Source organism: Erinaceus europaeus, chromosome 4 (genome assembly GCF_950295315.1).
Source record: "Erinaceus europaeus chromosome 4, mEriEur2.1, whole genome shotgun sequence".
Taxonomy (NCBI): Eukaryota; Metazoa; Chordata; class Mammalia; order Eulipotyphla; family Erinaceidae; genus Erinaceus; species Erinaceus europaeus.
In genome coordinates, this window is record NC_080165.1 from 130,647,338 (window position 1) to 130,669,837 (window position 22,500).

Consider the following 22,500-nt stretch of genomic DNA (forward strand, 5'->3'; position numbering starts at 1 on the left):
TTATGCTATCTAGCCCGCCTGGTATTGTTTTTAATCTTCCTGGCCTGTCTCACTCAGCATGATCCCTTTGACTTCTGACTACACTACTGCTATGGAGATGACCTCATCATAACACAATGCTTTGAAATGGCTCGTATGATGAGATCAGGACCACCTTGATAATTTCCTATCTCAAAGTCAGCTAATTAAAGACTTTAATCACATTCACAAAGATCTCTTCACAGTAGAGTGAACATGCACTTATTTTTGTTTGTTTGTTTGGATATATATATATATATGTACATTGGGTGGTTAAGAGATTACAGTACAGTTGGCACATGGATATAGTCTGCCATCTCCCTGTGGTAGGTGTCTGCAAAACACTCTCATCCCCAACCAGGTCCTTTTCCACCATCAAAACCTGATTTAATTACATCTATACTATTGACCTTTTTCATAATCTTTTCAAATGACTACTGACTAGGAGACTGAGTGGTGGTTTACTTGATTAAATACACACACTACCATGTGCAAGGACACCAGTTCAAATCCCCAGACCCACCTTCAGAGGGGGAAGCTTTACAAGTACTGAGGCCTACATTAGTGTTTAAGACCTAAGAGTATTGGGTTCATTTAGAATTTTGCCTACTATTGTATCTCTTTTTTTTTTTTTTAATATTTATTCCCTTTTGTTGCCCTTTTTTTTAATTGTTGTAGTTATTGATGTCATTGTTGTTGGATAGGACAGAGAGAAATGGAGAGAGAAGGGGAAGACAGAGAGGGGGAGAGAAAGATAGACATCTGCAGACCTGCTTCACTGCCTGTGAAGTGACTCCCCTGCAGGTGGGGAGCCGGGGGCTCGAACCGGGATCCTTACACTGCTCCTTGTGCTTTATGCCACCTGTGCTTAACCCGCTGTGCTACCGCCTCACTCCCACTATTGTATCTTTGGAATAGATTCCTACAGGTGGAATTAACTGGGTTGAATGGTAAATTAAAATACAATTTCAGAATGTATTGCTAGATTTCCATATGCAAGGAGGAAGCCTCCTTCTTCTTCCCCATCAGTAATGTATTACAGTATATGTTTTCTGGCAGACTCATTAAGAGATTGTGTGGTCAGAGGTTTAGATATTTGTCTGTCTGACAGAACAGACATGTTAATTTATATCTGACATTTTATCATCATGGACAGAGACCTTTTCATATGCTTAATGGCCACTGACATTTCTTCCTTTATTGATCTTTTAATTTATTTTTGCTTTTTTCTATTTGCAATGTTCTTAATTTACTAATTTTTTTAATTGATGGTTAGTAGGTCTTAATTTTTCATACTATTATATTGTGCATCTCCTAAAACACAAGGTCCTTTCAACAACACTCAAATTACTCTTTAGTAAATTAAAGGGGAGTGACATATTCTCTTCCTCTAACACATGAAATTTCCAGTTGATCCTCAGTTTCTGCTACTGAAGTTTCATGTTAAATTGGTCTGATTGATTATTGAAGAAAACTCAGTTTGAATTGGTTTGGGTGGAAGATTAACGTTATTGCTTTGTTCACCAAGATATCGGTTACAAGTTACTGACTTGCAATCAACTTGGATGAAAATCAGGGACAAGTGAAAAGAGAACTTTGACTATATTAAGTACATATCTGTCTCTCTCTGTGTCAGCCCCCCCCCATTGTTCCCTTCCTTTGCTATAATTTTTCTCCATTTTGCTTCTATTTAAAAGTATACTTAGTATAGTGGTTAAGAGTTTTCTGAAGCCAGACTGCCTAGATACAGTTACAGATTATGCCTCTTACAAGCTTTGTAACCTTGGGCAAAGTTAGAGCTCAAATTTTTCTCTTGTGTTAATAGGACAATAGTAACCTTTTCTTGGGTTATTATGAGAATTAAATGAAATGTAAAATTGAAATCACTCAGTGGTCAGTAGTGCTTATGTAATTGTTTGCTATAATTAGCATTAGTATTTTTTTTTCCAGTTGGAATTTTCTATAGGACAAAAGTATTATTACCTGTTACTCTGTATAATTCTTCATCATCTCTGCTTGTGTTAGTTTTCTAGGCATTCCATAACAAATTGCTACAAACTGGATGGCTTACAACAACAGGAATTTATTCTCATCGTAGGGGAAGTCACAGGTCTACAGGCAGGGTATCATGGAACTGCATTCTTTCTAAATGCAATAAGGAAGAATGCTTCCTTTCTTTCCTTCCCTTCTGGTGGTTCTGGGCATTTCATGGTAGGTTGTTAGGTAAATCAGCATCTGCTTCATTTGTCACACCACTGTCTCCTTTTCTTTACCTTAAATCTTCATTTTTTTTCTCTTACAAAGAAACTTGTCATCATAGAGTTCACTTGGTTGATCTGGAGTGGTTTTGTCTCAAGATGCTTAGTGTACCTGTCTCTGTGACTTTAGAAGACAATCATATTCTGGGGATTAGGGCACGAGCATATTTTTTGGGGAGCGTTTACCTTTAGCTCACTGTCCCACTGAAGGTGAAAGTAGTGATTTTTTTTTCTTTCTAACTCCATGCTATAGACTAAATGTCTATATAATCTCCAAAAGCATATGTTGAAAACTATTCTCCATTTTATTAACATTTCAAGTGGGGCTTTTTGGAGGTGATTAGTGCCTTAGAATCCCTCACCTCTTCTTCCCCTGTGAGGTAAGAACAACTGTTTATGAACTATAAAGTTGACTCTATCACCGGACAAAAATTTCTGGAGCTTCAATCTTTGAATTTCCAACCTCCGGTGTTGTAAACAATAATGGTTCTGTTGTTTATAAGCCACTCATTTTGTGATGTTATTTTATAGCAATATGAATGGATTAAGACAATTTTCACTTGGATAAGTCCCCCAAGAAGAAATTAACAGGCTATGTATTGTTTACCAATATTTATGGGCTAATCAATCAGAAGCCACTCCTAAGGATACGGTGAACAGTTGCCAAGAATTCTGACATTATGGCTGTCCCATCAGTTGACACCCTTCAGTTGACTTCCTTCCCCTTCCCTTCCCTTCCCTTCCCTTCCCTTCCCTTCCCTTCCCTTCCCTTCCCTTCCCTTCCCTTCCCTTCCCTTCCCTTCCCTTCCCTTCCCTTCCCTTCCCTTCCCTTCCCCTCCCCTCCCCTCCCCTCCCCTCCCCTCCCCTCCCCTCCCCTCCCCTCCCCTTCCCTTCTTCCCTCCCCTCCCCTCCCCTCCCCTCCTCTTCCCTTCTTCCCTCCCCTCCCCTCCCCTCCCCTCCCCTCCCCTCCCCTCCTCTTCCCTTCTTCCCTCCCCTCCCCTCCCCTCCTCTTCCCCTCTTCCCTTCTCTCCCCTCCCCGCCCTTTTCTCTCTCTCTCTCTCATTTTAATGAAAGGGGTAAAATATTGTAGAAATAACCATTGGGTCATTAACACTCAGATCATATCTATTCAAGTAGACTTTTCTAATTGAATTTTTTTGCAGTCTTCATATTATTTTTGCCTGTTGTATTATTGACTATATTCTTAACACGGACTATGTATCTTTAGAAATACAGGGCTATAGACTACTGTTGTGTGAATCCTAAGCCTTAGTTGAATTAGCTTGTTGCAGTAGGCTGCTGATTGCTTGAGGAGACTAATAGACTTCTTAACACTTATTGTAGTGCTTAGAAACTGAAATTCTCCATGGAAAAGCAGTTTTCCAAGAACTTGAACTTGGGTTTTTTTTTCTCTCTTTAAGCGGTGACTCATCAGTGTACTTCTCTTTTAAGAAGAAATTTATTTCCCATAACATTTGTTCTCTGAAACTGTATCATCATTGATACATCACTGAAATTTATTTTCCTACTAGCTTATTGGCAATACATTATTTTTCTTTGTTCATATAGTATCTAGTAGGTTCAGAACTAGTGAGGTGTCACTAGATATCAAGTAGCCTGAACTTAGCATCATATTCAGATAGCACATATACTAGAGTGACACTACTGAAAAGAAGTGTATAGTAATCACTTGAAACTAATCTGCACAGGACCAGTTGCTTCTTTTAGGCATAAAAGAGCTAATGAGTTATTCTTTTAAAAATATCTTATTTATTTATTTATTTTTGGATAGATACAGAGAGAGAGATTGAAAGGGAAGTAGGAGATAGAGAAGAAGAGAGAAAGAGAGACACCTGTAGCACAGCATCAACACATGTGAAGCTTCTTAGCCTGTAAGTAGTGACCTGGGACTTGCACCCAGCTTCCTGCACATTGGACCGTGTGTGTGCTACCAGGTGTACCACTGCCTGTCCTCCAAGCTGATGAGTTCTACAGTCAATTCTCTGCTAACCTAAAGAGATTGACTTTGGGAAAATCGTTATAGTAGGCCATGTCTTAAAAAAAATTGAGGTATTCATTAGCTAGTAAATATAACACCTATTTGAAAAACTACCTAGCAAATATTTCTCCATATGTATACTGTAAACAGTACTTAGTAGCATCCAGATGCATAGGTAAGTTAAGGAGATTTTTGTCGCTCTCTCACTAACTAAATCAGGACTGTCAGAGTGAAAAATTAAAAAGAGAGAGAGATGCAGGCAGCTAATGAGAACTAATTAATCATTCATGAAGCAACGAATATGAATTCGTTGCTTATTTCTATTCTGTTTGGAACTAGGAGTACCCAACTAGAAAAGCAGACAGTGAAAGATGATTTTAAGACAACAGTCTTTTTATTCATTGTTAGCAAGCTTATTTAAAAGTTGTTGGTTCTAAACTCTTAGCTAGTATGATTTTACACATAAATAAGATATCTATGGAATGACAGATTAATTGCTAGACTCACTTAGCTAGTAGACTGCCTTCTCCTATTCCTGGACCCAGGTTGATCCCATTGCAACTGAAGGGAACTTAAGTGTTGTGATTTTTCACCCCTCTCTGCCTCTCCACCTCTGTCTTTATCTGGGGAGGGGTGGGGTGGAGGAAGGAGAGCCTTAGCTAGCTATATTCATATACTATCCAGATTTTCCTAAATTTTGATGAATACTTTTGAAATATGAATTCGATCCATCATTTTCCTCCTCCTTGCACACTTGTTCCTCTACCTTTTACTTATTTGATAAGTGATCTGCACTGTCATCCATATAGACAATACATTTTGAATGACGTGCCTCCTTAGCAAAGCCTTCCTCCTTGCTCTGTTGGCCACAGAAATACCTTGACTTAAACTCAGTGGAGGGTGGCAGTTCTCTTGGTCAGGAAAATGAGCAATGAGAGAGATAAGCATTTGCTATGAATAAATTTCTTAGGTCTCAACTCAAAGATATACACAGAAATTGAGGAATTATGGAAAGGCGTTTAGATTGCTCAGAAATCTGCAGTAGCTTTAAATGATCAGTGCTTGGGATTCAGATGTCAGCATAGTTATCAGGTTCTTTGCACTTACATCAATGATTTTAACCCTGACTGCATATTGGAACAACTTGAGGAGATTTTCAAAGGACATTAAAGCCAGAATCATGCCTCCAGGGATAGATTTAATTGGTTTGCAGTAGAATGTTATTCAGTTTCAGTCTCTTTTTCTCTATCTACCTCTCTTTAAAAAATTTGTTTTAATTATATTTATTTATTTATTGGATAGAGACAGCCAGAACTCTAGAGGGAAGGGAGGATAGAGAAAGAGAGAGAGAGAGAGACACCTATAGCCCTGCTTTACTACTCACAAAGCTTTCCCCCTGTAAGTGGGGACAGGGGCTCGAACCCAGGTCCTTGTGCATTGTAACTTTTCATTCAACCAGGTGTGCCACCACTCAGCCCCCCCCCCCTCTCTCTCTCTGCCACTCTCCCTTCTGTCTCTCCCTCTCTGATTCCAGCATTCGACCAACTCTGGAAATCACTGAATTATCTTAGTAGAAAATATATTATTAACATTCTCAAATAGTTACTAGATGCAAACTATTCAAATCCACTGTTTTTGCTTCACATTTGTTGATTTCATATTTATTTTTCTAAGTAGTTTACACTTTTAGCAATTTAATCGGTATTAACTGGCTGCGTAAGCTGCATACATAGTACTAGAGTGGGGGATAATTTTAGCAACTATACACTTTGACCTAACACTAGATGATTTATTTGAGAATTTTTATGAATGCATAGACCAATTAATTCAGAATATCTAAAGGTAAGACTTGGGAGTTTATTTATTTTTAATGTTATTGTTGGTTTAATTTTTTTTTTAGCATCTTCCTGGATGACTCAAATATAAAGGCAGTTTGAAGACCACAAATATAAAGTCATATTTGTTGATTTTAATTAGATTTAGTTAAGCACAGCCTTACTCTGAGTTTTTTCTCTTTCAGGATATTATTGATAGACTTATAATTTTGAATTCTGAAGCCAAAATTCGTTCCTTATTCAACTATGAACAGTCACACATCTTTGGTCTTAGGTAAGCTCCTAAATTTTACTTGAGAGATTTTCTATGTTGCAAAAAATAAAAAATAAACCATATTCTATGTCCTTCCAGAATGGATTTAAAATAAGGTCACTTAATTAAAAAGTTATTAGTGATTTAATAGTGATTTACAAGAGTATAAGGAGTAGGGCGGTAGCACAGCGGGTTAAGCGCCCCTGGCGCCAAGCACAAGGGGCAGCGTAAGGATCTTGGTTCGAACCCCCAGCTCCCCACCTACAGGGAAGTCGCTTCACAGGCGGTGAAGCAAGTCTGCAGGTGTCTATCTTTCTCTCCTCCTCTCTGTCTTCCCCTCCTCTCTCCATTTCTCTCTGTCCTATCCAACAACGACATCAATAACAACAACTACAACAATAAAAAACAAGGGCAACAAAAAAGAGAAAATAAATAATATAAAAAAGAAGAAAAAAGATAATAGAGGTATAGTTCAATCTATCACCATCACCAAAGTTCTGTGTCTCCCCTTCTCCCCCACCCCCACCCTTAAGGATATCCATCAAAGTTCTTCCAAGGATAAAATAAACTCCCTTAAAGAAGTATGTTAAAAGGTAATTTGTCTTCCTCTAATATTATAAAGTAAATGATCACCTTTAAGTGTTTATAGTATGACCTCTCTAGTATTTAGGTTCTATATTATTCTATATTATAATAATGTTTCCTGTTTATTAGAGACTTTTTGGGGCAGGGATTATTTAGTTTACTCAATTGGGGCTTCCCTGGGTTGCTTTTTGATCTTATTCTAAACATAGTCTTGAAAGAGAATGAGAATTGTTTGCTTTATCCAAAGGTTCAAAGTTTGTTCCTTACCATTAACCATTATTAGGTAATATTTTTATTGCCTCGAGGTTTATCTCTGAGGCTTAGTGACAACACTACAAATCCACTACTCCCAGCAGCTTTTTCCAACCCTCCCTCTATTTGATTAGACAGAGAAATTGAGAGGGGAGGAGGAAACAGAGAGGGCCAGAAAAAGGCACCCACAGACCTGCTTCACCACCCATGAAGCTTCCCCCTACAGGTGTGGAGTGGGACTAGAACCTGGTCCTTGCACAGAATGTATGTGCTGGACAAGATGCATTGTCTCCAGGATCCCACCATTACTCTTCATTTTTAATTTTATGAGTACTTACCTTCTCTGCTTACCTTTTTCTGTTGTTTGTATGTTTGCCTGTGCATGTGTGTGTGTGTGTGTGTGCATGTGTGTGTGTGTGTGTGCATGTGTGTGCATGTGTGTGTGCATGTGCATGTGTGTGCTTTACCATGGTACTGCTTAACTGTGGGTTATGGTGGTACCGAGGATTGAATGTGGAACCTCTGGTTCTTCAGGCACGAAAGTCTGTTGAGCTTACCAATGGTACTGTCTTCCTGGAGAGAGAAAGAGAGAGAGAGAGAGAGAGGAGAGAATGAGATTATGTGTTTCTCTGTGTATAATATTTTCTGGTTTTTTATTTATATTTATTTTATTTATTCCCTTTTGTTGCCCTTGTTTTATTGTTGTAGTTATTATTGTTGTTGTTGTTGGATAGGACAGAGAGAAATGGAGAGAGGAGGGGAAGACAGAGAGGAAGAGAGAAAGATAGACACCTGCAGACCTGCTTCACCGCCTGTGAAGCCACTCCCCTGTAGGTGGGGAACTGGGGTTCGAACCAGGATCCTTATGCCGGTCCTTGTGCTTTGCGCCACCTGCGCTTAACCCGCTGTGCTACAGCCCGACTCCCCTTCTGTTTTTTTTTTTTTTTTTTAATCATGGGGGATGGTTAATGGTTTCCAGTACAGTTGTTGACAGATGGCTACAGTTTTTCATCTCCCATGGTAGGTGTCTGCAAAACACTGTCATTCCTAACAACAGAAAATATGTAATCTTTCATTAATTTGCTTGTCATCCTTGTGTAAGCACCATGCTAGTCTTCTCTGTATCATTGCAATGTCAGTATATGTAAAAAGCAGTTCAGTAAATGTAATACTCTGGTAATCAAAATAGGTTGATTTACATAATGTATACTTGATTATAATGCCAAAGTAGCGTCACTCTCTCCCAACCTAGCACGTTTGCCATCTGTTGTTGACAGTTACAGTAGAGCATTTCAGTAGAATGCTTGGCAACATGGACTCTGGAACTGACAGTTTGCTATTTGCCAGTTGAGTGAAGAGTGGTCAAAGTCACTATTCTATAAAAGGAGATTAATCGTATTATGCTGATCAAAGAGTTATTGTATTACATACAATAACAGATTAAAAGAGGTTATAATATTGCCTGATGTGTACCAAGCCTTTTTAAGTATGTGAGGAATAGATGAAATAGTAGTTGCCTTTTAATTCATTACATTTACTTTCCTTTGTACTCTTTTAAAAATATTTTTAAAATTATTTATAAAAAAAAAAAGAAAAAAGAAAAAATTTATTTATAAAATGGAAATATTGACAAGACCACAGGATAAGAGGGTTACAATTCCACACAATTCGCACCACTAGTCTTTTTATGTTTTACTGTGCGATACAGCTTGCCCTCATTGTTTCAGTATCCTAGAAGTCTTTTACATATAGCCAAATAGCTTATTCTGTTTACAGTGTCAGCAAAGAAAGTGAAATCAGTTTTGAGGGGATGTATTTTAACTTAATGTCTTTTAACAAGTTTTTTTAATCAGGAAATTTATCTTGTCGTTCAATTTTGTACTATACTATCAGTATTTAACTTATTTGTATCTTTTAAGTTATACATTTGAAATTAGACAATTTAATTTTCTTTTTTTTAGTTTTTTTGGTATTTATTATTTTCCCTTTTGTTGCCCTTGTTTTTTTTATTGTTGTTGCAGTTATTATTGTTATTGATGTCATCGTTGTTAGAGAGGACAGAGAGAAATGGAGAGAGGAGGGGAAGACAGAGGGGGAGAGAAAGATAGACACCTGCAAACCTGCTTCACCACCTGTGAAGCAACCCCCTTGAAGGTGGGGAGTCGAGGGGGGAGGCTCGAACTGGGATTCTTATGCTGGTCCTTGAGCTTTGCGCCATGTGTGCTTAACCCACTGTGCTACTGCCCGACTCCCGACAATTTAATTTTCTACTTATTCAGCCAACCATTGAACATCAAGGTTCCACTGTGACAATATTTTTTATTACCTTTGCTTTCCATGAATCTTATTTTTTCATGTCTTTTGAATTATTGCCTGTGTGCTTTTCTTTCACACTCATTGTCTTTTATTAGTTTGTAGTTGTACCATCCTTTTAAGTAGAAATCTTACTAGCGTATTTGAGTTTCATTGACATTGTCTTAAACTTTGCTTTCAAAATACAGGTAAAATGTTAAGGGGTTTGATACTTTTTTTTTTTTGTCATCACTATGGCTTCACTTCTATGAGCTGACCTACTTTTGGATAAAGAAGGAGAGAGGGAGGCAGGGAGAGAGGGAGAGGGAGGGAAGGCGAGAGAGAGAGAGAGAGAGAGAGAGAGAGACAGAGAGAGAGAGAGAGAGAGAGAATGAACAGCACCAAAGCTTCCATCACTGGGGTAAAGGCTTGAACATGGATTGTCTGCATCGCCAAAGCAAATGCACTGTTCAGGAGAGCTATCTTGCTGCCTCCAACTTCTGCTTTACCACAACACTTAGGCAAGGCTGTTATTTAGTGAAATTTCACTTTCAACAGCACCACATCTATTTAAAATTCCAAATTTTACTTTTCAAATTATACATCAGTGTGGTGGGAAGTGGCACACTCTGTAAGTGCACATATTACCAATCGCAAGGATCCTGGTTGGAGCCCCTAGTGCCCCATCTTCAGGGGGGGGGGTCTGCTTCAGGAGCAGTGAAGCAGGTCTGCAGGTGTCTGTCTTTCTCTCCTTCTATCTCCCTGCCCTCTCTCAATTTCTCTCTGTCCTAATATAAATTAGAAAAAAAAAAAGGAAAAAATGGCAGCAGGGAACAGTGGATTTGTAATGTTGGCACTGAACCCCGGCAATAACATTGATGGCAATTAATATATATATAATTGCACATTATATATGGCTAATGTATGAAATGATTGCTCTTTTGATTAGTCTTTATTGTCTATGTTTCTACTTTTCACTTTTTTTTTTTTTTTTGCTACTGTCAGGTTTTGAGCATTCAAGTGTTTATCTAAACAAATCACTCACATAAACTTCCCTGGCATCATGCATCTTTGCAGCTCTATTCTGTTGCTTTCTTATCCTACCAAAGCATATCTTGCAAATTGTCTCTACTTGCTTGTCTGTCAGAGACTCCCCAAGTCCAGTTTGATTTGTTATTGTCTCTAATTCTTCTAGAACTGCACACATTTTCTGATCATCTCAGGTCACTTATAATGTTGTATGTTGATGAATAGTTATTCTCTCATTATTTCCACCAGGGTTACTGCAGGGGCTCAGTGCATACACGATGACTCTTCTGCTCCTGTTAGACATTTTACTTTTTTCCTTTTTCTTTCTTTTATCAGCAGGAGACAGAGAGAACTTGAGGCAGGACGGAGGAGGGGGGTGGGGAGAGAGGAAGAAAGAGAGAGAGAGGGAGTGCTGCAACACTGCTTCACCACTCATGAAGTGTCCCTCCTGCAGGTGAGTATAAGAGTTTTGAGCATGGGGTTTTTTTTTTGTTGTTTTTTTTTTTTTGCCTCCAGGATTATTGCTGGTGCTCTGTGCCTGCACCATGAATCCACTGCTCCTGGAAGCTATTTTTTCCCTTTTTGTTGCCCTTGTTGTTTTATCATTGTGGTTATTATTGTTTTTGGATAGGACATAGAAAAATGGAGAGAGGAGGAGAAGACAGAGAGGGGGAGAGAAAGATAGACCCTGCAGACCTGCTTCACCACTCATGAAGCGACCCCCCTGCAAGTGGGGAGCTGGGGGCTGGAACCGGGATCCTCATGTGCACTTTACCTGCTGTGCTACTGCCTGACCCCCAGAGCATAGGATCTTATACATGGTATGTGTGCATCGTACCAGATATGCCAGCACCTGACCTCAACTTAAGTAATTCCTATTTTACTATATCGGTATTTGATATAGTCAAAATATTTATTCTATGGAAAATTTCTTCTACTTCGTGACACTATGCACTCCTATGGCTGCAGTTTCTCTTCTTTTATTTTTTTTTAATACTTTATTTTAAAACATAGAGAGTCTGATACAGAGGAAGATACAGAGAGAAAGACCAGAGCACTGCTGAACTCTTGTCTTATGGTGGTGTTGGGGATTGAACCTCAGACCTTGGAGTCTCAGGCATGAAAGTCTTTGGTGTATTCATTGTGCTATCTCCTCAGCACTTTTTTTTTTAAAGAGATAGGCAGAGAGAGAGAGAGGGAGAGGGAGAGGGAGAGGGAGAGGGAGAGGGAGAGGGAGAGGGAGAGGGAGAGGGAGAGGGAGAGGGAGAGGGAGAGGGAGAGGGAGAGGGAGAGATTCACATTACCAAAGCTTCCTTCAGTGTGGTGGGGACCAGGCTTGAACACATGCTAAGGCAGCACTCTATTCAAGTGAGCTATTTTGCCATCTCGCCTTTATATTTTTCTAAGCAACCTCTGAATTTTGGAATGATCAAGATTTTGGTCCAAAAAGACCCACTTTTTTTCTGTGTATTCTTCCCCTAATTCTTCCATTTTGACTTTTGCCTTTAAATATCATCTATATAGCAATGGATGCACAAGCTCCTATCTTTAACTTAAACTGCTCTGAGTTACTACTCATATATACCACTTCCTACTGACATCTCAATTCAGACATTTAGCAGACCTCACAGATTTTAGCAGTCTAAACCTACATTCTTTTGGATCTCCTCCTGGAAAAATAAACAGAACAAAATAAATGTTTGTTTCCATCTCATTAAGTGGTCCAACCATCTATTCAGTTGTTCAGTCTTGAGAGTTATCTTAACTTTATTTTCTTTGCTTTCAAACAATAATTTATCTTTATTAAAAAGAAATTAGCTAGTGCAGGAAACTAATGTAAATGTAATAAATTGAGATTCTACCCAATTCTGAAAGTAATATTATTCACATTGAGAAAAACCACTCTAGACATCTACTTAGCTTGCATAGACAGAAGAAGTAAAACCAAATCTTTTATAAAAATAGAGCAATAATCTAGTTCCCACTTTATTTTCTATCAATATTTTTGTAGGAACGAAGAAGAAACTTTACTATGACAAAAAAGAACTGCTGAATTTTGGATAACTCCAGAAGTAATTACCCCATAGATTCCTCTTAAGAAAAAAAAGATCATGGAAAACATTTCATAGCATGATATTTCACTTTTAGACAGTATTGATTCTCTGGTGTGAAGAGTAGGCTAGTAAAACTCTCACCAGGCTCTCACTTTTCCTGCTCCACCTATGTCAGATTCATTTATGTCAGATTTTTACTCTCCTGATATTTTCCTAACCTACCTTTCAGTCAGAGACCCTATTTTTCTTTCTACCCAGGAGACAAAGTAAGCTAACCTGATTTTCTTGGAGTAGTACCCTAAAATGTACAGTACTTTTATGTATAGCTCTACAGTAGGACTTACAGTTTTAAGTTTTCTGTAGTCTAATGGTTTTATCCATTCACTTACTGTGCTCCATACTGGATATGGACTGTGTCATTTGTAATGAGTAAATAAGAAACAACACTCGTTCTCTTTAACTTCTGTACCTAATAAGAAATCAGTTGTTATATGGAAAAAAAATACTGCAAGTAGAGGATTCATTATGCAGGCACTGAGCCCCAGAAATAACCCTGGTAGCAGTACAAAAAAAGCAAAAAGCAAAAAAGAAGAGATAAATTCTTAGCATTTTTTATTCTAAAACACCAAATAATTCACAGACATTAAATTTATCACTGCAACATTACATAATAGATGCAGTGTTGACGATTGTTAGTTATATTTTAAAATATATATTTTTTACAAACCGTGTATTAAAGCCACACTTTCTTTAAACTTATGAATATTAAAATGAATACTAACCTGCCACTACCCTGCCCTAAGCACCATAATTTCTGATTTGAAATTCTAAAACTCAGAAAAAGTCTTATCTAAATCTTAATTACGTATTTGCTTTTTGCATCTAATCTAACTTGACATGTTGTGATACATAGTCTAGGCTTTATTTATCCTGCCTAATTTGAATGTCAATATATCTTACTGAAGAATAACATTTTGTTGCTAATCACATAGATGTCTAACTTCTTAGTTTTAAGGTTTAAAAACTCTCCTATAAACCTTCACATTATTATTTCTATATTGTTTAAATCACTTATACTTAAGAGAAGGGTGGTGGAGGATATTCAGAATGGGGAAAATGCATAATATGTGGTATTTAAGAATTCATCTTGGCACTGATATAAAATGCCCACTTCTACACTAAACTGAGAGACTTTCTCCTTTTAAGGAGAAAAGTTATTTATTGTTTATTTATCAATGAGAAAGACAGAAGGAGAGAGAAAGAACCAGACATCACTCTGGTACATGTGCTGCCGGGGATTGAACGCAGGACCTCATGTTTGAGAGTCCAAAGCTTTATCCACTGTGCCACCTCACGGACCATCTGAGAGACTCTCTGTTGGCACAGCAATGTATCTTTCTTACTAATAGTTGGGAATAAGGATCATGTCTTCAACTCTTTTCCATCCGCTTTAATTAGTACCTAGTAGAATCTTCTCAAGTCAGCTCTGACAGTGGCTATTACAGAGAGCTTACAGCATGGTTAGTGTGAACTGGCACAATTCATCTTGATCACATGATAACAAGAACAATCTAGCTACACAGACTTTTTGATTATAGCTAAATTATGCTTCTTGGTGCATATTTAAAGATATACTGGTGTGTCAACATGAATACTATGCCATCTTTGTGTAATGTTGCAGTGATAAATTTAATGTCTAAATTATTTGGTGTTTTATGAGACTGACGCGCTGCCTATTGCACTAAGGAGGCAGCTCTTTGGTGTTTTAGAATGAAACATGTTCAGAGTATTTCCACCCAATGCATAAGAATATATTAATTAACTAACAGATGTACTTATATTTCACAGTATATGTAAAATTTAATTATACTAAACAGAATTATAACGACAAGATAAAGTAAATATCAATGTTATATTACTAGTGTATGCAGCTCTGTATTGTGTATCTATTAAGAGTAATACTCAGATTTAATATTTACTGGAAAATTCTGCATATCTTAAAAGTCTGAACTGACCCTGGTTAGTAATTCTTTGCCTTAAAGTCTTTAAGTAAGCTTTGATATTTTTTTTCTCCACATAATACTTAGAGGCCAATAATCTCAATTTCTTATATTAAACCCTAAGCCTCTGAGGGATTTTTTTTCCACCAGATTTCAAATATAAAGAAAAGAAATTCATTTGGGTTGTCAAACTCACAAACTTTAGTTGAAACTATACTTAAATAATATTTTTAAATGAAAAACTAAATCATATTAATTCAGTCCTATTATGCTGTAGAAATATTTGATAAGTTGAACAGTTTTCTAAAAAGACAATTGAGAGTTTATAAAGAAAATATTTTTGTTTCTGTTATTTCAGCAAAACTGTAAGACAGTCAAGGTCCATATTCTGTGCAGTCTAAATTTGCTTCCACTTACATCAGAGAACCTGTCTTTATGTTACTAGGCAGAGCAGCTATAGAAGATATTAATTTATGTTCTTTGTAAGATCTATCATATAGTATTTAAAATTTATCTTTTATTAAAGTGAAAAGTATATAGTTAATTAGAAAAAAACCAATTAGTATGGGAAATATTATAGTAAGGGAAATATTTTTTTAAGAATGAAGAGTAACCCTCTGATCATCCTTCTCTACCCTTAAATTCTACTCTGTAAATGTTCCTCCCTCCCTTCCTTCTTTCCTTCTTTCCTTCCTTCATTCCTTCCTCCCTCCCTCCCTTTCTCTCTCTCTCTCTCTCTCTCTCTCTCTCTCCCTTTCCTCTCTATCTCCCTCCCCTCTCTCTTTCACCAAGTTATTGCTAGGGCTCAGTGTGAATTCACTGCTTCTATTCGCTGCCTCCCACCTCATCCCTGCCTTTCCCTTTCCCTTCCTTTCCGTTTTTTATTGGATAGGACAGAGAGAAATTCAGAGGGGTGGGGAAGAGAGAGAGGGAGAGTAAGATAGACAAGTGCATAACTCCTTCACCTTCACAAAATGTTCCTACCTTGAGAGGCTGCTATTTTTAACTCCTTGGTTTGTTTTGGTCATCACCTCCAGATTTTAAACTAATGTGATTATTCTACTGTATTTTGATTTCTAAACCATATTTAAATCTCTTGAGAGATTTGAAACTTAGAATTTGAATTTCAGTGCTTTTCCTTTCTAGTTCCATTGTAGTATTCATTAAGTCACTATTGAACATTTTCATTGCTGTATCTATATAAATGTCAATATTATTCTCTTATGGGTCAAATAGTATCTTATGACTATATTTCTTTTTTTTAATTTTTTTTAAAATTTATTTATTTTATTTATTTATTCCCTTTTGTTGCCCTTGTTTTATTGTTGTAGTTATTATTGTTGTTGTCATCATTGTTGGATAAGACAGAGAGAAATGGAGAGAGGAGGGGAAGACAGAGAGGAGGAGAGAAAGATAGACACCTGCAGACCTGCTTCACGGCCTGTGAAGCGACTCCCCTGCAGGTGGGGAGCCAGGGTTCAAACCGGGATCCTTATGCCGGTCCTTGTGCTTTGCGCCACCTGCGCTTAACCCGCTGCGCTACAGCCCAACTCCCAACTATATTTCATTTTCTGAATACTTTATTTCCCTGAAGTTACTTATTGCATGGTTTTTGCATTTCTTTTTTTTCCCCCTATGTACCTACTAATATAACACCCCACACTATCTTGAAAATAAAACAACAAACATACTGCTCTCACTCCTGCTGTGTACTGTCACTTGCATAGGTACTGGTACTGATTTCACATTTGTGTCATTTATTTTTGGAATTGTATGAACTGCGTATTTTATTGGGCGGATTAATGGTTTATGGCATTGTTGTCTACAAATAGATGCAATTTTCCAGCTGTGTGATGGGTGTCTTGCCCTCAAGCTAGTACTCTAGATCTCTCCTGGCTGCCCCTCTTCCACTTCTTCCCCAGTGTCCCCTGCTTTGATGTAGTGCACCACCCCTAGTCCAAGTTTCACACTGTGTTCTCCTTTGTTTTGCCTCCAGGGTTATCGCTGGGGATCGGTGCCAGCACTACGAATCCACTGCTCCTGGAGGCTATTTTTTCCATCTTGTTGCCCTTGTTGTGGTTGTTATTGTTATTATTGTTATAGCTGTTGTTGTTCTTGTTGGACAGGGCAGAGAGAAATTGAGAGGATGGGAAGACAGAGAGGAGAAAAGAAGGATAAACACTTACAGACCTGCTTCACCGCTTGTGAAGCGACTCTCCTGTAGTTGGGAAGCTGGGGGCTTGAACCAGGATCCTTAAGCTGGTCCTTGCGCTTTGCGCCACATGTTGCCCCACATGTGCTTAACCCACTGTGCTACCACCAGCCCCTTTGTGTTCTCCTTTTCTTGACCCTATCTCCCCAAGTCCCACCCACTAGTGAGATCAGTTGGTATTTATCCCTCTCTTCCTGACTCATCCCACCCAACATTTTTCCTTCAGGTTCCATCCAAAGTGAGGTAAAGAATGGGATTTTAGAGACTCTGGTCTAATATCCAGGTCTTTCATGTTGGCCTTGCTTCACCAGTTTTGATCACATTGTAGTCCATTTTGCCCTCTCCTTTTCTTTGTATTGGTTTCTTTTGTTTGTGCTGCTGGTTCTGTTATACCACTGATCACCTCACACCTCATTTAGAGTTGAAGTTCCTTTGCTTCTTTTCTTGTAGGACTCCTTTCAGGCAAAATTGGTGGTGATGAATTCTTCTAGTTTCTGAGTGATTGAAAAGGTCTTTAGTTCTCTCTCATATGTGAATGATAATTTAGCAGGATAGAGTACCAATGGCTGGCAATCCTTATATTTTAATATACTGTGAATATGGAATTCGACTCCCTTCTTATTTCTATTATTTGTGATGAGAAATCTAGTGATAGTGATGGTTCTATCTTTGTATGTCTGATATATATATATATATATATATATTCTTAAAATTTTTTAATATTTATTTTCCCTTTTGTTGCCCTTGTTTTTTTTTATTGTTGTTATTGCTGTCATTGTTGTTAGATAGGACAGAGAGAAATGGAGAGAGGAGGGGAAGACAGAGAGAGGGAGAGAAAGATAGATACCTGCAGACCTGCTTCATTGCTTGTGAAGCGACGCTTCTTGTAGGTGGGGAGCCGGGGGTTGAACTGGGATTCTTACTCTGGTCCTTTTGCTTTGCGCCATGTGTGCTTAACCCGATGTGCTACTGCCTGACTCTCTCTCTCCCTCTCCCTCTCCCTCTCCCTCTCCCTCTCCCTCTCCCTCTCCCTCTTCCTTTTCCTCTCTCATATTCTTATTTAAGTCTCAAATCCATCTAAAATATCCTTCATATCCTTTAGCTTTGTTTAGTGTCTTCTTTGTGCATTTTGTAGCTCTTTAGTGAAATGATCTCTGAGATCCTGAATTTGTGCCTGTATCTTCTGGTTAGAGTCTTGAATTAGATGGTAAACTTTCTGAATATAAAACAGACATTTTCCCCAAGTCTTTGTGGATTTGAACAGTTGTATTCCCTTCCACCCCCCCATGTTTTGATTAAGTATGGTTTCTGTAGTTCAGCCAGCTAGAGGCACTGTGGCTTTGTTGTTTATACGTCATATTTTTTTTTGGGGGGGGAGAGAGGTGTCTTCCCTATGACCATAGATTACTTAGACAGATTAGGGTCTTATTGCCTAACTTCAGACTGTACTCTAGCCTCTGGAAGCCCTTTACCATAATCTAGGCAGGTCACATCAATTTAGTTTAGAAGAGAAAGATAGACCTGCAGACCTGCTTCACTGCTTGTGAAGCGACTCCCCTGAAGTTGGGGAGCTGGGGGCTTGAACTAGGATCCTTAAGCTGGTCCTTGTGCTTTGCACCATGTGTACTTTACCCGCTGCGCTACCGCCAGCCCCTTTGTGTTCTCCTTTTCTTGACCCTATCTCCCCAAGTCCTGTCAGCAAGTGAGATCAGTTGGTATTTATTCCTCTCTTCCTGACTCATCCCAGCCAACATTTTTCCTTCAGGAATTTCCTTCAGGTATTTCCTGCTAGTCCCCTTGTCTTCTTGTGGTGAGCCTGTCTTCAGATAACTACAAAAATAGCACTGGCTGTGGACTACCAGCTATCCTCTTCTAGTTTAAGCTGATTTTGTCTTGGGAGTTTCTCCCTTGCCTTTTACCATGTGTACCTACATCTATTTGTGGATCAGTGAGTCTCTTCAGTGTTAGCATAAATTTCTTGGTGATTTGTATTTTTACTAATTTATTGACAGTATTTAGTTGTCTTCTTTAATCTGTAAACTAAATATCAAATTATTTTCCCCATGTAAAATAGAAAGATATAGAAACTGAATAAAAATTCATTACTGTATAAATATTTGCTTTTCTGAGCAAGTTCATATGTGGTTATAATATACTCCTTATTTATATAATTGGACATAAGATATTATTTAATATTTGCAACTCCTTTTCCTTTATAATCATGTTATTTTTCTTAATAATCATTTAGCTTCTTCTTTTTAGGGTTCTATGTCTAGAACATTAACCAGAAATTTCCTTCTTATGGTTTGTAATCTTTTGGAGTGTCTTATTTTATTGGATTGCTTTACTCCTTTACTAAGTTTTAATAGTAAATATTTTAATATTTAGAGGTTCTACAGAGTACTTTCTGAAAACTAGCTGCTACCAGGCAGCAGTGGATTCTTCTACCTAAGAACATGGTCAGTATGCCTTTTTTATTAGTGAATTAATAATGATTTACAGGTATAATTTTAATAGGGGCATAATTCCATACAGTTCCCACCACCAGAGTTCTGTGTCCCATCTCCTCCATTGGAAACTTTTCTACTGTTTATTCCTTTGGGAGTATGGACCAATATTCCTTTTTGGGTGCAGAAGGTGGGATTTCTGTAGTTACGTCTCCACTGGACATGGTTGTTGGCAGGTTGATCCATACCCTAGCCTGTTTCTGTTTTTCCCTAATAGGATAGGGCTCTGGAGAGGTAAGATTCCAGGAAGCACTGGTGAGGTTATCTGCCTAGGAAAGTCAGGCTGAAATCATAGTAGCATCTGGAATTTGGTGGCTGAAATGTAATAAGATGGAAAATGGCAAAAATTTAATAAACATGAACCTTAAAGTAGGAATAGAGCAGATGAAAGTAGGGACCTTAGGGTAGAAGGAAGGTAGGAAATCTATTTTAGGAATATTCTTAGTAGACTGTGTCTTTTAATCTTTGCTTAAGCTTGATAGCTAACATGGGTGTGGACCAGAAATATTGTTTGGGAAGATGGTGTCAGAGTTGAGAGTAGAACTAGGAAGCAGGATTAGGGCAGAAAATTGAAGATATATAAATGCAATTAACGGATTACCACAATGATCTAACCTGGGGCCCATATCCATTCATATTTAACACAGCTGCCTATACAATCTCTGAATCCCTGTCAGACTGAACTCACATCCGTAGTCACAGCTGGGAACATTCTAGACTGCACTCATTTCAGCATGATCTGTATCTCTAGCCAACAAGTTAGAGGATTCTCAGAAGGTTCGAGGAAAATTTGTTTTCAGTTCTGGTAAAAGCATATATAGGATATTCTCTTTTGAAATATGAACACAAATCACTATTTCCCTGAACACATCATAGAGAGTAAAAAAAAAAAACCCAGAAAACAAACAAACAAAAAAACCCCTGAAATAATTACTATCACTTCTACTCTTTTGCTATTGGATCAGTTTTACATTTATAATAAAACAAAGGGAGTCAGGCGGTAGCACAGTGGGTTAAGCGCAAGCAGCGCAAAGCTCAAGGACTGGGGTAAGGATCCTGGTTCCAGCTCCTGGCTCTCCACCTGCAGGGGGGTTGCCTCATGAGCGGTGAATCAGGTCTTCAGGTGTTTATCTTTCTCTCCCCCTTTCTGTCTTCCCCTCCTTTCTATTTCTTTCTGTACTATCCAACAATGATGACACCAATAACAACAATAATAACTACAACAACAATAAAAAACACAAGGCCAACAAAAGGGAAAATAAATACAAAATAAAAAATTTAAAAAAAGAAAAATAACTGTTGGTTCGGTGTATCCTGTAGGACACCATCTCAATATTACAAGTTATGCCATACCACTTTTTATTATTTTTTTAAATATATTCTTTTTAATGTTTATTTGTTTATTTTCCCTTTTGCTGCCCTTATTTTTGTTGTTGTTATTGTTGTAGTTATCATTATTATTATTGATGTCGTTGTTGTTAGATAGGACAGAGAGAAATGGAGAGAGGAAGGGATAGACAGGGGGAGAGAAAGATAGACAGACACCTGCAGACCTGCTTCACCACCTGTGAAGCGACTCCCCTGCAGGTGAGGGTCTGGGGGCTCGAACCGGCATCCTTATCCCAGTTCTTGCACTTTGTGCCACGTGCGCATAATGAGCTGTGCTACTGCCTGACTCCCACCACTTTTTATTTTTTCCTCCAGAGTACTACCTAGCTATGACTTATGGTGGTGCAGGAGATTGAACCCAAGACTTTGGAGCCTCAGGCTTGAGAGTCTCTGCATAAGCATTATACCATCTCCCCTAGCTAAGTGGTTTGTTGTTGTCGTTATCTCAGTTTCACCACTATGGACTGACTTTTTAAATAGAGGTAAAGATAACACAGTGTCAGATCATCCTTTATGCAGTAAGGACTGGACTGGAGCCCTCCTTGTGCACATGACCAAACTGCACTATCCAAATGAGCTATTTTGCCAGCATACCCGTACTATTTTCCTCCCTTCCCCTCCCTCCCTCCCTCCCACCCTCCTTTCTTTCTTTTTGCAGAGCACTGCTCATCTCTGACTTATGTGGTGCTAAGGATTGAATGAAGACCTCTGAGGCTACAGGCATGAAAGTCTCTTTGCATAACCACTATCCTATCTACCCCACACCCTATACTGGTTTGTTGTTGTTGGTGGTGGTGGTGTTTGTTTTTTATTTTTTTTAATTTATAAAACGGAAATATTGATAAGACCATAGGATGAGAGGGGTACAATTCCACACAATTCCCACCACCCAAACTCCCTGTCCCCTCCCTCAAAGTTTTCCTATTCTTTATCCCTCTGGGTTAAGTTTTAACATGCCATTCCACCATTCTAAGATTAACTAGTTTTGAGAATGCATCAGATTACTGAATATTTTGGATATTAGCTTTGTGCTTCTTAGTTTCCTGGTCAGAAGTGATGTTTTATGGATAGATACATGATCTTATGAGAAATCATAAAACTAAATAGAGTATGTAACATTTTTACATTTGTTGCTTAGCATTGTATTAGAGAATAAAGGAACAGCTCATGTCTTTGATTGTTGACTCTTTTTTCCCATGTAAAGTCGATGTATTTCATAGTGTTTCTGGCAGGAAAAAAACAACCATTTCTCAGAGATGTTAGCTAGTTCTATAACTTGATTGCTGTGTCTTTTGAAGTAAAATACTTTCTTACTTTGACAGACATAATTGGCTAAGACCTTATCAAGGGAGGATTTGTATCTGGGGTAGGTGGAATCTTAATTAATTTACTTCTAACTATATTTTGAGACATATGCCCTCATGCTTTGGTAATTTTCCTGTGTAACTCACTATTAATATATATATTTATTTATTTCCTTTTGTTGCCCTTGTTTTATTGTTATAGTTATTATTGATGTCGTCATTGTTGGATAGGACAGAGAGAAATGGAGAGAGGAGGGGAAGATAGAGGGGAGAGAGAAAGATAGATACCTGCAGACCTCTTCACCACCTGTGAAGTGACTCCCTTGGTGGGGAGCCGGGGGGTCGAACTGGGATCCTTACACCAATCCTTGCACTTTGTGCCACATGCGCTTAGCCCGCTGCGCTACCATCCAACTCCCACTATTGATATATTTTATAAACTTACTCTAGAGTGTTTTGAATATCTTATCATTTTTGTTAGGAAACTGAAAATATACCTTTAAAGCTTTATTC

At 38.1% G+C, this 22,500-nt stretch overlaps 1 protein-coding gene and 1 non-coding gene across 6 annotated transcripts in view; one reads left to right on the forward strand and one right to left on the reverse strand.

Annotated features, from left to right (window-relative positions):
- TBC1D32 (TBC1 domain family member 32) overlaps positions 1-22,500 on the forward strand; it is a 216,890-nt gene that overhangs the window by 103,216 nt on the left and 91,174 nt on the right. For all 5 annotated transcript variants that reach the window (XR_009549601.1, XM_060190530.1, XM_016187340.2 and 2 more), the window contains one exon: positions 6,296-6,384. Coding sequence is in view for 4 of the 5 variants with exons in the window: in XM_060190530.1 (XP_060046513.1) it covers positions 6,296-6,384 (89 nt within the window). In the remaining variant the exon portion in view is untranslated. The remainder of the gene's footprint in view (positions 1-6,295; positions 6,385-22,500) is intronic.
- LOC132538439 (U6 spliceosomal RNA) lies at positions 8,257-8,360 on the reverse strand. The gene has a single exon (XR_009549806.1). It is a non-coding gene; the product is annotated as a U6 spliceosomal RNA (small nuclear RNA).